Source organism: Asterias amurensis, chromosome 4 (assembly GCF_032118995.1).
Source record: "Asterias amurensis chromosome 4, ASM3211899v1".
Taxonomy (NCBI): domain Eukaryota; kingdom Metazoa; phylum Echinodermata; class Asteroidea; order Forcipulatida; family Asteriidae; genus Asterias; species Asterias amurensis.
In genome coordinates, this window is record NC_092651.1 from 3,065,342 (window position 1) to 3,080,898 (window position 15,557).

The 15,557-nt window shown below is 38.2% G+C and overlaps 2 protein-coding genes across 4 annotated transcripts in view; one reads left to right on the forward strand and one right to left on the reverse strand.

The window, feature by feature from the left end:
* LOC139935647 (phosphopentomutase-like) overlaps positions 1–15,557 on the forward strand; it is a 106,723-nt gene that overhangs the window by 37,185 nt on the left and 53,981 nt on the right. Inside the window, exons 1-2 of one of the 2 annotated variants that reach the window (XM_071930128.1) lie at positions 10,048–10,324; positions 15,086–15,185. In XM_071930128.1, the coding sequence (XP_071786229.1) occupies positions 10,253–10,324; positions 15,086–15,185 (172 nt within the window). In that variant the 5' untranslated portion in view covers positions 10,048–10,252. Of the gene's footprint in view, positions 1–10,047; positions 10,325–15,085; positions 15,186–15,557 lie in introns of those variants that run through there. The other variant, XM_071930129.1, reaches the window with a different exon arrangement.
* LOC139935648 (DNA-directed RNA polymerase I subunit RPA49-like) lies at positions 123–10,515 on the reverse strand. 2 transcript variants are annotated; one of them, XM_071930131.1, is made up of 11 exons: positions 10,358–10,515; positions 8,509–8,630; positions 7,847–7,923; positions 7,200–7,353; positions 6,293–6,446; positions 4,884–4,967; positions 4,264–4,366; positions 3,726–3,871; positions 3,203–3,299; positions 2,477–2,599; positions 123–1,813 (listed from the first exon to the last, which is right to left on the reverse strand). In XM_071930131.1, exons 1-11 carry the CDS (start codon positions 10,365–10,367, stop codon positions 1,645–1,647), a joined length of 1,239 nt encoding a protein of 412 aa, XP_071786232.1. In that variant the 5' UTR covers positions 10,368–10,515; the 3' UTR covers positions 123–1,644. The 2 variants fall into 2 exon arrangements, with proteins under 2 accessions (XP_071786232.1, XP_071786231.1); XM_071930130.1 differs by lacking the exon at positions 10,358–10,515 and adding an exon at positions 9,793–9,860.

Genomic DNA, 15,557 nt, shown 5'->3' on the forward strand with positions numbered 1-15,557 from the left:
CTACCAAACAGCCAAACAAACAAACAAACAAACAAACAAACAAACAAACAAACAAACAAACAAACAAATATCGTATAATTGTACAAGAGAACTTTTATTGAAGGCAACGAATACCTTAGTTTTGGAACAGTTTGATTGTTTTAATCCTATATAAATGTAGATGTATACAAAAAAACTAACATGTTAAAGTTTCATTTCAAAAGGTGGTTACGTTTTTGAGATATCGCCGAAGATCCACAGCGAAATATCCATGCATGAATAATAATCCCTAACAGGAATACACAACCTGAGAAACTTTACTGTCATCAACAAAATTCTCAGATCAAACTTTTAGGGCATCAAAACTTGTATCTTTTTCTTTACCCACATTACTTGAAACGAAATGTTTTTAAAAATTTATTATACTGTTGAACATTGCTGTAGGCTTCTAGCCAAATGTTTTGTTGCCAATACCTTTAAGAGTGATTACAAACACCTTCCCTATGAGCATCGTTGAAGTGGGAATATTTTAGGAAATAGTTTTTGGAAGTGTCGTGGCCGAGCGGTTAAGAGCACCAAATTGGTGTTTCTGCTCAGCAGAGTGTGGGTTCGAATCCCCTGCCGTGACACTTGTGTCTTTAAGCAAGTCACTAAACCATTGCTTCGTCCTTCGGATGGGACATAAAGCCGTTGGTCCCATGTGTTGTGTAATGTGTGTAAAAGAACCCAGTGCATGCACTTATCGAAAAGAGAAGGGGTTCACCCTGGTATTCCTGGCTGTGGCTGCTTAATGCGCTGTAGCACCTTGTAAACCCTTATAAGGTGCTACATAACTGGGTCTCAGAATTCATCACTGCAATAACCTATCTTTCTGAAAGTTTGTACATTCTCAGCGCCTTGAGTACCTTGAAGACTTCGATATTAATATTGTTAATAATATACCAAGCATGGTTGAATTGGAACTATTTTAGGAAGTAGTTTATCAAATAACAAGCCACAAATATAGTTTACAAAGATTTTAAAGCGTGCAACCATTGGTAATAGACTGTGCATGCCTCACACCTTTATTCCAATTCCGGGACCAAGTTGGTCAAAACCACATTAAGTTTTACATGTGCAGGATTAAGTTTCTTTAAATACTTTAGTTAAACGTATTTTGTTATGTGTCAAAAAATACTTTTGGGAAAGTAACATTTTGCCATGAAATAATATGAAAGTAAAATCAACTTTAAACAAATCACCAAAGAAACCGGAGAACAAAACTTGAACGCTGTTTCTGCTTATATTACTTGTAAACAACAGAATACGTTCCCTTAAAGGAAACAAGTGACTAATTGCTTTGCTCATTCCTCAAAACTAGCATAACAGGCAAAATATTTAAAGGGAACATTTCCACTTTGAAAGTTACGTGCAAATCTGTTCAAATATTACCAATGCTGCGCCCACACTTAAAGGCACTGGACACATTTGGTAATTGTCAAAGACCAGTATTCTCACTTGGTGTATCTTAACATATGCATAAAATAACAAACCTGTGAAAATTTTGGCTCAATTTGTCATCAAATTTGCCAGAGAATAATGAAAGAAAATACAACCTACATGTAGTTGCTCTACTTTGTGAGCTTTCAGATGAACTATTGAGTGAAATATATCACTTCCTTGTTATCAATTTGAACTTGGCCGTTTTGATGGACGTTTTTTGAATTTTCTTGGAAGTTGTAGCTCGGCCGTTACACAATTCAGCATACTCTGTTTTTCGAGGATTGACTTTTTCGGGGTCGCTGATTTACTTTCTTTGACTCTACATCCCAAAGCTTTGGCGTGGTTCCGCAACCTGTATGAAGCAATGAAGAAAAAATATATCAAACGTTAACACACGAGAGTTTCCATCTGTTAATCTGTGTAAATTTATTGTTTTCGATCGCAAAGAATCAACGCTTGCGGAAGCAGAGAATTATGTCCTTACGTCAAGCGTATTTCATGGGTTAGCAAAGAAGTTTGGCTTGTGCGCATGCATACACGTTACTAGGCATTCTACGCGGACACAGCTAGCGTAGAAATTTGACGCGTGCACGTAAGCGGAGAATGGTGATCTTAAGCAATTTGAGATGCCTTTCAGGCTGTGATAAAGCGCTTTATAAAAATCAAACCCTGGGGCGAATTTAAACAGCCGATAACCGCAAGTTGTTTTATAGTTTTTCCAGACTAAAATCTGTAGTTACTGAATTTCTCACTAAGAAGGAAGCATAACTTAATAAAATTGCATATGTTATCTGAGAAGGATCATAGGTTTAACAGTTGTTAACTATGCTTTAAACTTCTGTGTGTTAACTCTAACCTCATTGATTTTAAACCAGGTAATAACCATACACATTTACAATATAAAAAATTATTAAAATAAAGTATTGAAAATTTGTTGGAATTCAGTACCACATGGGTTTTAAGTTAGAATAAACAATTGCAATAAAAAAGAAGTAAATGAAAGTCTAATACTCACATAGTTAGGTGTGCCGTAAGACCCTTTTGTAGTAGGCTCAAATCAGTCTTGAATTCATCAACTATCAGTGCAAGCGTCAGCATCTGTATCAGAGACTTCTCTTTTAGCTGCTTTGGAAATAATCTAGGAACAAGAAAAGACGTACATGAATTAGTACTGGTCAAATCAGTACTGTGATGACATTCGCCCTGCCCACATTCATGGTTAGTTTAACTCTGTGGTTTAATGGCTCACTGGTCAAGGTAGTTAAAGTGCACCTGGTCAAATGTGACTGCACGGTAGGGCAGTCAAATAGGCTGTTTTTTTAATGGTCGGAAACCAGACAGTAGAAAGAGACCTAACTTTCAACCTATTTTTGGGGGATGACTATTATTAGTCTAATACTTTCAACTAATCAAAATTACAGGCCTGATGCTTCATAGAAACAATGAAGGTGATTGCCTCTACGCCTGCTTTGCCTCAGTGCCCTTAAAATTTTCCTCATAGGGGTGCCCTTGCCCTTTTGAAAAGGAAGCAATACAGGCCTGAAATTAACCAATCTATTTTAGAGTAACTTTGCATTTTATTTACTCATTCTCTTGAGATGCTGCCGCCATTTTGTAAAGCGAATTGTTCTTGTTCCGATTGTACTAGGGTCGTGTTCTCATAGTTTGGGCGTGAGAACAGCGAAGTTGGGCTAAGAACACACTGCCCAAACTCAACCTAAGATAACTCTAAGAATTTTACCTGCGTGATCTGACTCCATCCACTGATGCTGATGTTTTTGTAAACATATTTACAAGATGATCGTTGAAAGATTCCGGCAAATCCTTGTCAATAATCACTGAAAACAAAGAACATGATTTGATTAGTTTAAGAACATCACCCATCATTAGCTGTCTAACAATAATAACATTAAGTTCTTACATAGCGCATTTCACAGTAACTGTCTCAATGCGCTTTTACATTAGTGCCCTGGTTATTGGGCCAATAACATTCCTTTAATCTTTCTCAGCTCCCTGGGGAGTATACAGCACGAGCTGCCTGTAAGGCGCTTGTGGCTTTTCATACACAATATCAACCTCTACCCTCGCAAGTACCCATTTAAACCCCTGGGTGAAGAGAAGCAATTATAGTAAAACATCTTGATCAAGGACAGATGTGTCATGACCGTGACTCTAACGACTTAACCACCAGTTCCATGCTATTAAACCACTCAACCACAACATAATACCAGAATAAATTTTGGCCAATGTTCTTGAATCTTTACCTTGTTTGGTTTTCATGTCTTGGTAGCCCATGGCGGATATTTTACGCAGGTAGTGAATATATGCCAAGATGCACGCTGCTTCTTGTCTTTCCTCTGCTGCTGAACTTGGAAGTCTTGAAAGACGATCCAAAATATACTCACAGTACCTAACAGAATAAAGATAAACCATAAAAATGCTTTACTCTGCAGATCTCGCCCTTGCCTTGCATACATTGTCTAGTAAAAACTGCTTCAGGCTAGTAAACACAACCTCTCAACTTTCAAGTTACTGACACAGTCAACAACACCGTTACCAAAACCCTTGCATAGGTATTAGACTGGTACCTTGCATATGATGACATAATTCGCACAGAAGTCTTCATCATTAACTAATTAGTAACTAATATTGGGTCTCAAAATTTATCACTGCAATACCCTATCTTTCTAAAAGTTTGTATATACTCAGCGCCTTGAGTACCTTGTTTGGTAGATACAGGCGCTATATAAGACTTCGATATTATCATGAACTTCAGGTACATGTCTGTTTTTGTTAACTTACTTCTCCTCAGTCTTCCATTCTGTAATCTGTTCATCAGTAGCGTCAATAAACTCACTGGTCAAAGGAAGTTTCAGCACTTCCTCCATCCAATACGGGGCAATAACTAGTGTTTAACATTAAGGAAAATGATTTAAAACTCACACAATGATGTCACATAGCAAAGGATGTTGTTTTAAAAAGAAACTTGCCCTCATGTGGCGTGTCAAGGCCTAGCAGTTAAGAGCACCGGATTCAAACTCTGGTGTTTCTGATCAGCAGAGTGTGGGTTCGAGTCCCAGTCATGACACCTATGTCCTTAAGCAAGACACCTTACCATTGCTTCGTTCTTTGGATTGGAGTAATGCATGTAAAAGAACCTAGTGCACTTATCGAAAAGAGAAGGGGTTTCGCCCTGGTGTTCCTGGCTGGATTGGCAGCATATTGCGCCACAGCACCTTATAAACCATTACATGATGCTATGCAAAAGGAGTAGGTCTCATAATTCAAATGTAGTCCCACATACCTTACAGGAAAGTACTGTATGTTAAAGCGCCTTGAGCATCACTGAGTGATGGATATGCGCGCTATATAAGAAGCTATTATTATTATTATTAAATTTATAAAAATTGATTCAAGGATACTATCATCAAGATTGTACACATCTCGAAGAAACTCTGCTTTTTGGTTGCAAGGTGGGAGGATACCTCCACTGTCTGCCTCGTCATCTGAGCCAGAAAGAAAACAAAACCAAACATTAGCTCTTAAAACACAATGAAATTAACACAACAACAAAGTCTGTGCAACAATACGCACCATAATGGTAATAGTTGTTGTAATCTTTTGCATTTGGCAGTCAACTCAGATGTCATTCTTTGACTGAAATTGTTGCATTCGGCAGTCAAGCGACTTTATTTTGGTATTGCATTTTGTTGTATTTGGCAGTCAACTCAGATGTCATTCTTTTGACTGAATTTGTTGCATTTATCAGCCAAGTGATTTGGCTTAGGGGTTGCTTTTTGTTGTATTTGGCAGTCAACTCGGCTGTCATTCTTTTGACTGAATTTGTTGCTTTTATCAGCCAAGTGATTTGACTTAGGGGTTGCTTTTTGTTGTATTTAGCAGGTTATTTCATTGGGCATGATTCTGTTGTACTTGACGGGGTAGTTCAACACCATGACGTTTCTTGTATGGTGAACTTAAGTGCATATCCATAGTGTTGCATTTCGCAAGTCAAACACCCTTGCTCAGTCCTTACACAAACAACTTGTCTGCACAATGCAACAAAATCCCTTGTTGCATTTTGTTGTATCTGGCGTTCAACCTGTTCCATTTGGCAGAGAGTTCATGGTCCCACATCTAAGCCAAGTCACCACTACACTTACACTGTTTCATACACAAACAACATGTCTGCACAATGCAACAGAATCCCTCGTTGCATTTGGTTGCTTTTGGCATGGTTCTCATTTCAACTGTGTTGCATTCTGTTGCAGGCCTGTACGCTTCGTTTTTGAAAGCGCACCAAGGCATTTTCGGAGGATGTTTAGAGTTGCTGGACATTTCAAAAACTGGGTGTCCAAATTTTTCACTTACAATATATTTACAGTAAATAAAAGATAAAACAGCAGGCATGTATGCTTCGTTTTTAAAAGGGCAAGGGCACCAAGGCATTTTCTCTTTGGTAAAGGGCACCCACTGAGAAAATTGTACATTTCTGCTGGAGCATTTCAAGGGCACCAAGGCAATGATCAGGGGGTATGGAGGCAATCACCTTCGATGCCTCCTTGAAGTATCAGACCTGATGTTGTATATGGCAGGGTATGTACGGGGACCCTAGTGGGGGTGACTAGTCAGAAGAAATTTCACGCGTTTAGACGGGCATACAGTTTAAACTACAAGATGGCGACTTTCATAGCAGCAAAGGGGTTTTATCAATCAAACTATTGTGCATTGCCTAATGTTTATTTTAAAATATTTTTCTGTATATATTGACGCAATTTAGCCATTGGCTACAAGTTCAATTTTAATAAACCATCAATAATAATAATTTTACCGGATGGATAAGCGCTCTGAGGTTGTGTCTGAGCATGCTCGATCGCTTTGTTAGCGAGAGTTTCCAGAGCCTTTGGAGTAACTGCGCTACGTAATCGCGATTCCAACGCCCTCTGTTTCCTGGAGCTCCCAAATGCTTCAGTTAAGCGATCATTCTGAAAGATTCAAAGATAATTTAAATCAATTGATTTGTCTGTAAATGATGCTTTGTACAAAATAATGTTTAATTAGTTTTAAATAACCTAAACAGTAACACAATGTAGTTTGAATGTAAAATTTATGATGTAAATGTTTTAGAGTTGGTTGAACAATGGGATTTGAGGCATTGCATGGTGAGGTATCAATATATATTTGGTTTGCGGTAACACCATGTGTGTATCTACTTGCCAGGTAAATTTTGTTCTTTGGAGAAATGTCTTGCTTTTTGTTCTACTACCGCGGAGTAGATTTTTGTAATTAGGGAGACTTCTCAGTTCTGAAAAGAACTGTCCTGCTTTTGAACTACTACCTGGTCAGTAGGTAGAAACTCGGCCAGAACTACTACTTTAGCTCTTTTGTGGATCGTTATTAACTTCACTACCACGGAGCGAGTTCTTAATTGGTCTCAACGTTTCGACTAGCTTGCTCTAGTCATCGTCAGGATACTTTTTTTATTTTTTAAACATTCATATGGGTTGTACTAATAAACACTGTGCTTTCACTACGCTTTCCTTGAAAAATATCTTTGCAGGCAAGCTATTAGAGTTTGTAGGATTTGAAACTTTGCATGGTGGAAATACGATATGGAACGGTTTGCGGTAACACCATGTAATGACTATCTCTAAATGACTTGGGGTGGTTCTGAAAAGAACCGTTGGTTTTCAACTCAATCTAATAGAGTTTGTACAAATTACAGTTTGTACAAATACCTTTTCTGAGTAGGTCAATTTCTCCTGTTCTCCTCCCTCAGTGATACATTCACTTGCTTTACTACTGTCTCCAAACCATGGTCTCAACTGATGAGATTTTGCGTCATAAACTTTCATTTTACCGCTCTCCTTGTCCAAGACACCCACTAAATATCTTAAAGAAAATAAAACAAAAGACTTTACATTCATAACTGACTTGAGGAAAATGCTTCGGCATTCCTAGCCACAGAAAAATTGCCATGGGAGAGACCTGGGCACAATTTCATTAAGCATGTAAGCACAAAAACTTGCTTAGCACAGAAAGGTTTTGCTTAACAGAAACAGGTTACCAACCAAAGTTACAGAAGTTTACATTGTTGTGTCTGGTGCCCCACTCAGTTTTTGCTTAGCAACAAACAATTTCAAGCAGAATTTTCCAATGCTGGGCTCAATTTCATAAACTGTTAAGCCCAAGTCTTCACTTTATGATGATTGAGCAAAAATACATTAAGTTTACATTGTTGTGATCGGTGCCCCACTCAGTTTTTTGCTTAGCAACAAAATTTGTCAAGCAGAATTTGCTGATGCTGGGCCCAATTTCATAAACTGATAAGCCCATTTCATAAACTGTTAAGCCCAAGTTTTCACTGTATGATGATTGAGCTTACTTGCAATGTGAGCTGAGCCTTAGCGCATGAACACCAAAGTTCTGTCCGATGTACTGCATAGAGTTTGACTCTGCAACCTGAAAAGCACCAAAACAAAATTGTATTATATAGGAATAGGTTCAATCTTGAAGTAAAATAAGCATAATTATTTGCATTGTACTATTCAAAACCCAAAACACACACAAGTGTGTTTACCCCTGCAACCATGGACCTCCTATTGTCCCTCTTTTGTTTATACTCTAAACTTTTTTGCAAAAGCTCCCATTTGTTTTTGCACACATTTTCCAACTGTGGACCTTTCCCTAACCGTGGACTCTATTGTCTTCTTTTTTAATAGGTCCCCGGTTTGAATGTGTAAACCTACTCACCTACAACCTAGTGTATAAACCTGCAACCGTTGACCTCCTATTGTCCCTCCTTTGTTTTTTTTCTCTTAACTTTTTGGCAACAGCTCCCATTGGTTTTGTACATCTAATTCTTTTCCAACTGTGGACCTTTCCCGAACCGTGGACCCTCTTTTGTTATATGTCCCCAGTTTTAATGTGCAATGCACAAATATAAAATAAAGTATTTATAGTGTAGGATAGTTGCGATGATCGTAAACCTCGATCCTCCGGAGGGGAGGATGGAGGATGGAGGTTACGATCATCGCCAAAACTAACCAGTATTCTTTGGTTTTTCCTTCTCTTGTCTGCTTGGTCTCTGTGTTTAAAGTAGGAGAAACTTGGAGGTTGCAAACAGGCGCCGTCATCATTTACGTTCAGTCTTCCATGGCTGAAGTTAGCTTCGAGCACAAAAACAGAATTGTGATTAATAATTAAAGTTGAATAAAAAATAAACTGCACTTGATGGGCAAAGAATCTAAATTGAAAATCTGCATCATTACTTCAAGTTCAAGGCAGTCAGTTGGTTGTATGATGAGATAAAGTTACCCTCCTCCCGATGGCCGGTAGGGAGGAGGGTAGTTGCGATAACGTAACCCTCCTGCCGACGGCGTAGCAGGAGGGTTACGTTATCGCAACTAGGAGGAGGGTTACGTTAAAATCACAACTATCAAGTGATAAACTAGGCATGGTCTTACTAATACTAGTCTTAGCCCCGATGGCCAAAGTGGGACTAGGTCTTACTTAACTTAACACCGAGTTTGTTGCTTGTGTATGAATCTAAATTGAAGTCATTCATAAACAGCATTGACTTGACTGTCATTAACTTAGCAACACAAATGACTTTTTGAGTATTTTAAAGTACTGAAATTTAGGCTAAGCAGTAGCTGTAGTTTAAAGCAAATCATCCATAGATTATGCAAAGACAGATGCAGATGTGCGATCAGTCGGAGCTTTTGTTGAGGGGACTTGAGCAAGTACATTTGTAAACCTTCCTTTGTCTGGTTGCTATAACGTAACCCCCCTCCTCCTGACGGCGGAGGGGTTACATTATCGCAACTAATCCTTGTCATGCTTGTTTGTGGTGAGAGATCTAGGCATAAAAAAGGCATTGAACACCTTTCCTATGATGACCTTTTTATGAAGTATATTATAATTAGTGAATAATTGCTGTCGCAGGGCAAAAAAAACACACACAAAAAACAGACACTAGACAGCATAATCAACATTTATAAATAAGACTAAAACTAAGTAAAAGAGCCACTTCCCTAAGTAAGCTAGTTTAGTGTGTGTTACATCATGGAGGTAGACAATGAGACAATTCTACCTCCATGTTTACGTTATGATTGGAAATATGTGTTGCTTGCAATGGGAATGCATGTGTTGGACTGTTGACTGTTGTGGCATGTGTTTGTTGTTTACTTTGTTCCGTGTCAGCGTGTACAAAAATGATCGCTAGTGGCAATCTGTACATAGCCAGAGTACAGATCGCTACTAGCGAGAAGTATCACTTCCTCATCATAACTTAGAAGTAAAAAAGCAGAATGTAACTGTAATGTTTACCAAGTATGAGCTCATCATCGCCTTCCTCGCCACGTGGGAAGTACTCCATGGAGGCCGCCATATTGTAAATAATGTAAATAATGCATTTCTGCCACTTGAGGGGGCAATTTGTAAGACCGCAAAAACTGGACCGCAAGACCGTTATAATAATTGCCAGCAACGTTCGTCAATAGAGGGGGTGATTTTGGAGACCGTTAAATTTCGGCTGGTATGTTTACTATGCACACACAGTACACGTACACATGTAATGTTATCGTCAGTAACACGTATGCTGCATACACTCGCCTCCCGGGGACCCACAATTTAAAAAGTGTTCGGAGTTCAAACTTTAACAACAGACAGCAACTTTCAAAGTATGGAATTCTTCGTCTGAAACAGTTAGTTAGTTTGGACTGCAATTAGAGACACCTTTTAGTTATTTCGACACATGCGACGGAAAGACGAAAATCCAAGCTGAATAATGGCCGTGCATGTAGACACCGGAGATGCAGAATTGGACTGCAAAATACAACAGTGGCTTGAATGGGATAAGGTCAGTGTTCAAAGAAAGTGACGCTTTACTTACTTTCTTGCATGCTTCATTTTGACTTTCAGCGGGTACTTTGGCTTCATCTTACTTCATGGTGGGTTGTCCGGACCAGGCAAAGTGGAAATTTCAAATGAATATCTACAAACACAGTACAAATTCTAATATGTGTTTATGTTCTAGAATCTAGGATTACTCCTAGGCCGTGTTTGTTTAGGTAGGGAGTATGACTGACTGTGTAGTTTTGCTTACATACAGTTTTACACTTGAACTTTGGAGTATAATTATAAAAGACAATTTGCTGTCTCTACATTTTCATATTGACAGTTGGCACCCATGTAATTGTCTTCTTGATATTTGCTACTGTTTATGACTGTATTCCCCTATTCTTTTTTGGTGGGTGGCCCACATCCACAAAACCAGAAAATGCAATGTTTAAATTGTTCTACTGCTGCAATGCAAGAAGAGGGGTGGAGGGGAAGTTCTTAGTCTTTAAAATGCTGTAGGGCCGATATGAATATTACGTATTACGAAAAAGAAACAACAGGTTTTGAGATTTCATAATTAAGGAACAAAATGTTTAAACCATACTCCCTAGCAATGTTGTACTCTCCTACACAAGCGTTGTTGTACTGGAGAGGGTGGGTTGCAAATTCCTACAAAACGAACATCAAAGTTCTACTTTGCTCTGTGCTTGTTCTGTTAAGATTGTGGTTTTAAAATGTGCCTGATATTTTCAGAGATTGGAAGCTCCATCCCTCTTATTTTATGGCAGTGCTTCTCTCTGGGCTCTCTTGCCTACTCTACAGCACAGTGAAACCTCAATCATCCAGTACCCTCCACTGGTGTCACTCCACACCAAAGGGTTTGGTTTGATATTTATTTAAAGGCAGTGGACACTATTGGTAATTGTCAAAGACAAGCCTTCACAGTTGGTGTATCTCAACATATGCATAAAATAACAAACCTGTAAAAATTTGAGCTCCATCGGTCATCGAAGTTGCGAGATAATAATGAAAGAAAAATCCCCCCTGTCACACGAAGTTGTGTGCGTTTAGATGCTTGAATTCGAGACCTCAAATTCTAAACGTGAGGTCTCGAAATCAAATTCCTGGAAAATTACTTCTTTCTTGAAAAAGGCACTTCAGAGAGAGCAGTTTCTCACAATGTTTTATACTATCAACCTCTCCCCATTATTCGTCACCAAGAAAGGTTTTGTGGCAATAATTATTGTGAGTAATTACCAATAGTGTCCACTGCCTTTAATTAACAAGACAGCACTGTTGTTATACTTGGGCCTACTACAGATAATTGGTTTTTGAATTAACATAAATTAATAATTTGCCTGCATTTTTTGTAAATTAGCTTAAAAAGGAATTCATAATTTAGTTGAATCACAGGTCAAGTTTTACTAGCTGAGTGATAAAATATATTAAACTTTGTGTTTACTGATTAAAATGTTGAAGGGTAAAAATACCAATGACTTTCCTTTATATGGTTGTATTTAATTTCTTTTATTATTATTAAATAAAATATTGTTTTTTAAGCATTTTACTCATTAATCATATTTTTATGATAGAAGATTTAAGCTTAAATTGCAAACTGCCCACCACCAACCAAGTGTAAACAAATAGTTAGTGGCCCGACGTTTTCGACCCTAGCAGAGTCCTTCTCGAAGGCTAAAATGAAAACACATACAGATCTACTGGTGTAATAGAAGCAGTTGAGCGGAAATAAATGTAAAGAGGTCGTTCTGACATCCAGTACTAAAGTTGGTTCAACTCGTGATTCAACCTGATCGAGTTCAACTCAGTGGTCTGAGCGGTTCTAAAGACCGAATCGGGGTCAACCCATAAAAGTTTTACTGTCCAGCGAGGAGGTTTATCTTTAGACCGCTTCGGATGTATCTTTTAACGTGTGTGGACAAAAAAAGACCACATCCGGTTTAAGGCACTGACCACGATTGGTAATTGCCAAAGACCAGGACCCAATTTTATAGAGCTGCTAAGCACAAACATTTGCTTAGCATGAGATTTCTTCCTTGATAAAAACAGGATTACCAACCAAGTTTAAAAGTGATTTTCAGGATGAGCAAACAACAGCTGAATACCAGTAACAAGGAATATGCAAAAAATTGAAATTTGGTTGGTAATCCTGTTTTTATCAAGGAAGAAATTTCATGCTTAGCAAATTTTTGTGCTTAGCAGCTCTATGAAATTGGGCCCTGTATTCTCGCTTAGTGTGTCCCATCATGCATTATAAAATAACAAGCCTGCGGAAATTTTAGACTCAAATGGTCATTCAAGTTGCAAGAAAATGATGAAAGAATAAACACCCTTGTTGCATAAAATGGTGTGCTTTCAGATAGTAATAAAAGGCTTCTGGCCAGAAGTCTTTTATTATTTTAGTGATAAATAACCTCTTTCTCAAAAACTACATTACTTCAGTTAGAGTCGTTTCTCACAATGTTTTCTATCAACAGCTCTCCATTGCTCGTTACCAAGTAAGGTTTTATGCTTATATATATTTTGAGTAATTACCAAAGGTGCACAGTGCCTTTAACTCACAAAAGATGACCCATTGACCTCCGTGATTGTTGCTTTTAAAAATACACGGTGACCAATAAATATGACAGTAAACCGGATGTTGGAGTAATTGAGTCGCGTCTGCTTTGACCTCTGGGTCGCGTCTGCTTTGACCTCTGTAAACTCTAAGATAAACCATAGAGGGTTTAGTTCAGTGCTGTCTGGGGAGGTAGTGCTTTCTGCTCTACCGGCCAGGCTTCGGACTGATGATACCCAAGCCTACATCCGTATTGACTGTAAAAGGGGTAACCCTGTTTCAGCCCTAGGAGTACAGTGTAGGTGGCAACGGCCTCTGGAAAAAAAAATATTGTAGCCCACACCTTGAGTGGCCTTTAGGCCTTGTGTGTCTGGCGACTTGCATAAAAATAAAATAAAAAAATAAAAAAAAAATAAAAAAGGGGAACAACTTGTTATAATTATGACAGGTTTAGGTCTGACATGGGCTAACTTAGTACGCTGTCTGAATATACCCCCGAAAAAAGAGGCAGAAAGCACACAGAAAAGTCTAGGGGTAAACAATAAAGAGGGTGACAATCAACAGCCAGTGACAATGGCAATATTTTTGATCTGTGAATAAGAAATCCTTGATCAAGCTGACCTTAATATCAGATGAGTTATGTGGTTTCAAAGGTCAAAAATAAAACATAAATCATTAGGGTTTAGTGAATTCTTTCCCTGCCTTTCACCTCTGTAGACCCCAATAAAAACGCACCATTTTTGTGATATGGCGGAAACAATACTACATATAACACTCTTGGGTTTGGGTAAATTTCTCTGATAGTCCTATTGAAGTAAGAGTTTTGTGGATTTTGTGTTCAGTCTCAACACAGCAAAATATTATTTCTGTGTGAACTGAAAATCTCTGCACTGTTGGTCCCTTGCAACAAACACCATAGTTATACATTGAAGCCTGGCTGTGGAATACTGTCAATGTATCCTTTTGTAATTTTCATACACATTTTGAAGTGTAGCAAGAATTTTGCAAGAAATAGTGTACACATTTGACCTTAGCCCTAATGTAAACACACACCTGTAGTTCTATCATTCTCTAGAATTTCTTTCGCTTTGCAATTGTCATGTCACAATAAATTATGTACATGGTTGGAAAGATTTACAGATACCAGCTGCTGATGTCACCAAACTTTTCCTAACTTAGGATTAGTCTTAGGACTTAGGACGAGTATAGTTCCGTATCCATAGACGTTATTAGGATGCGTTGAACCCATCCTAAGTTAGGACGAGTTAGTCGTCCTAACTTGTGCTTGGTGAATCGGCTGCAAGCTATAATCAAGATCGAAACTGTACAAAACAAAATGGCTTTGAACTACATCGTACAGTGCACTGTCTCACAAAACAAAACTGTCAAGCTGAGACAACAGTCAGTAATATGAGAAGATCATGACCCACTCAGATAGCTTCAAGAATAAGCCAAGTCTAGGCCCAATTCCGAAGAGCCACTTAAAGATATTGGACACTATTTGTAGTTATACCCTTTATAATGAAAGTAGCCTTGCCCTCTCAAAGATGAAATTCCAGGCTTGCACAGGCCTGATACATACTTCACTGAAGCAACAAAGGCGATTGCCTCCTTGCCCCCTGTACATAGTGCCTTGGTGCCCTTGAATTGCTCCAGTAGAAATTAACAATTCCTCATAGTATGCCCTTTACCATAGAAAATGCATTGCTGTCTTTGCCCTTTGAAAAACGAAGCGTACGGGCCTGCCTGCAACTATGTGCTATTAAAGACAGTGGACACTATTGGTAATTACTCAAAATAATTATATCATAAAACCTCACTTGCTAACGAGTAATGGGGAGAGGTTGATGGTATAAAACATTGTGAGAATCAACCCCCTCTGAAGTGACGTAGTTTTCGAGAAAGAAGTAATTTTTCACAAATTTGGTTTCGAGACCTCAAGTTTAGAATTTGAGGTCTCAAAATCAAGCATCAGAAAGCACACAACTTCATGTAACAATGGTGTTTTTTCGTTCATTATTATCTCGCAAATTCAATGACCGATTTAGCTCAAATTTTCACAGGTTTGTTATTTTATGCATCTATGTTGAGATACACCAACTGTGCAGACTTGTCTTTGACAATTACCAATAGTGTCCCCTGTCTTTAATGCAACCTTTCAAAAACCCTCTTTAAATTTCTCTATCTCTCTCTCTCTCTTTTCAGAACATGTCTACGAGACAAGAGGTGACTGAACTTGTTAGCAACCATTGCGTTAAAGAGTTACATGATAGATTTGACGTCCGGGTTGCATTTGGTACAGCAGGTGAGTTTCAGTATGTCGCACATTTGTCTTAAAAGATTTGTTGATTTCTAACGTCTAATATTAACCATCTGGTTTCACAAAGAGCTAAGATTGATCTTAAAAATAATAATAATAATTTTTTTAAAGATTAAAGGGAAGGTACACCTTTGGTAATTGTCATAGACCAGTCCTCTCACTTCGTGTATCCCATCATTTAAAGCATAAAATAACAAGTCTGTGAAATTTTGGGCTCAATCGGTCATCAAAGTTTTGAGAAAATGATGAAAGAAAAAACAGCCTCATTGGACGTATTTGTGTGCTTTCAGATAGGAATAAAAGACTTCTAGCTAGAAGTCTTTTATTATTTTAGTGAGAAATAACCTCTTTCTCAAA

Coding starts and splice junctions, on each gene's coding strand:
- LOC139935648 (XM_071930130.1), bottom strand. CDS start 9,853: ATGGCGGCCTCCATGGAGTACTTCCCACGTGGCGAGGAAGGCGATGAT. Junction 7,924..8,508: donor GGAAAAACCAAAGAATACTG/GTTAGTTTTGGC, acceptor GGTGCTTTTCAG/GTTGCAGAGTCAAACTCTAT. Junction 3,300..3,725: donor AGACATGAAAACCAAACAAG/GTAAAGATTCAA, acceptor CTTTGTTTTCAG/TGATTATTGACAAGGATTTG.